The sequence below is a fragment of the Sinocyclocheilus rhinocerous genome, unplaced genomic scaffold (assembly GCF_001515625.1).
Source record: "Sinocyclocheilus rhinocerous isolate Xijiao unplaced genomic scaffold, SAMN03320098_v1.1 C36435190, whole genome shotgun sequence".
In the NCBI taxonomy this organism is placed as follows: domain Eukaryota; kingdom Metazoa; phylum Chordata; class Actinopteri; order Cypriniformes; family Cyprinidae; genus Sinocyclocheilus; species Sinocyclocheilus rhinocerous.
The window spans coordinates 1-1,129 of NW_015780978.1; the positions used below are offsets into that span (position 1 = coordinate 1).

The 1,129-nt window shown below is 40.1% G+C and overlaps 1 protein-coding gene across 1 annotated transcript; it reads right to left on the reverse strand.

Moving 5' to 3' along the window:
- Nucleotides 1-58: 58 nt before the first annotated feature.
- LOC107736011 (probable phospholipid-transporting ATPase IA) lies at nt 59-1,123 on the reverse strand. The gene is made up of 4 exons (XM_016547531.1): nt 1,066-1,123; nt 830-957; nt 389-500; nt 59-306 (listed from the first exon to the last, which is right to left on the reverse strand). Exons 1-4 carry the CDS (start codon nt 1,120-1,122, stop codon nt 61-63), a joined length of 543 nt encoding a protein of 180 aa, XP_016403017.1. The 5' UTR covers nt 1,123; the 3' UTR covers nt 59-60.
- Nucleotides 1,124-1,129: the final 6 nt, after the last annotated feature.

The following is a 1,129-nucleotide window of genomic DNA, read 5'->3' on the forward strand; positions in this document are numbered from 1 at the left end:
TTTATTGACAAATATTCACATATGCAATGCATATTTGTTTACATAGAGGGAAGACGAAAATTACTGACGATAAAAAAAAAATGGAAGCACACATAGCAAGCAGTCTAGCATGACAGAAGGAAAGGGGGTCTGGTTCTTACAGTTGAGGTCCATGTACCAGGCGTCATTGCCGTACTGGTACTTCCAGATGGTCTGACCAATGGAGCAGACCAACGAAATGGCCAAGAGACAGCCGAAAAGCGCGAGGATCTGAAAGTTGGTGATACGCTCCACGTTGGAAAGCTTCAGAGGGGGGGACGTGGAGTTCTGGAGACACAAAACATTACGGTTTCTCAGATTGAAGCTGGATTTGGGATATGACTGAAGTGGACTGAAGCAGACAAATTACCTGCATGAGTTTGGTGTCGTGTCCTGTGTAGACCACTATACCGTGGACCCACTGTGTGTTCCTGAGTTGTGCTCCTCTCAGCAAGATCTGATCAGGGCCGAGTGGTACAGTGCTAAATATGGAGCCAACACAACAATTGATGCGATTTGAACATTTTAAACAATAAATCCCACAAAAAAAAAAAAATCATAAGAGCAGGAGAATGTTATCTTAGATACAAATAACTGCACAGAGGGAGGTTTAATGAAAAAACAACAAATTTGATATTTTATAAAGTATAAATTTGTTCCTTCCTAAATATCACTATTAAACCTGCCTTAAAGTATCAGTGAGACATTTTCATTCTTCAACATTGACCAAATCCTTCCTGGTGAAATTAACTTCAAGGCAAATTTTACCTTTACACTATCACTCACACTCCGTCTGAAGATTTTATCATACCTGTGTCCATCCAGGCGAATATTGCCCACAAACTCATATAGGTGTCTGTTGGGACTCTCACATTCCATCCGTCCAGAGAGACGCATTAGACGGTCAATGTCCTTGATTTCCGCAGTGATCTGTAGACCCTGGATATAACAAAAAACACTAAGTAATAAAATTCACACTGATAAACTATCAGGTGAATTGTAAAGAATCAATACTAACAGCAGTTATGATATGGGGGGAAAAATAACCTGTCTGATCTTCAGATTTGTTTCTCCATCTAGATTTGAGGTCTCAATGTAGCACATTCCTTGA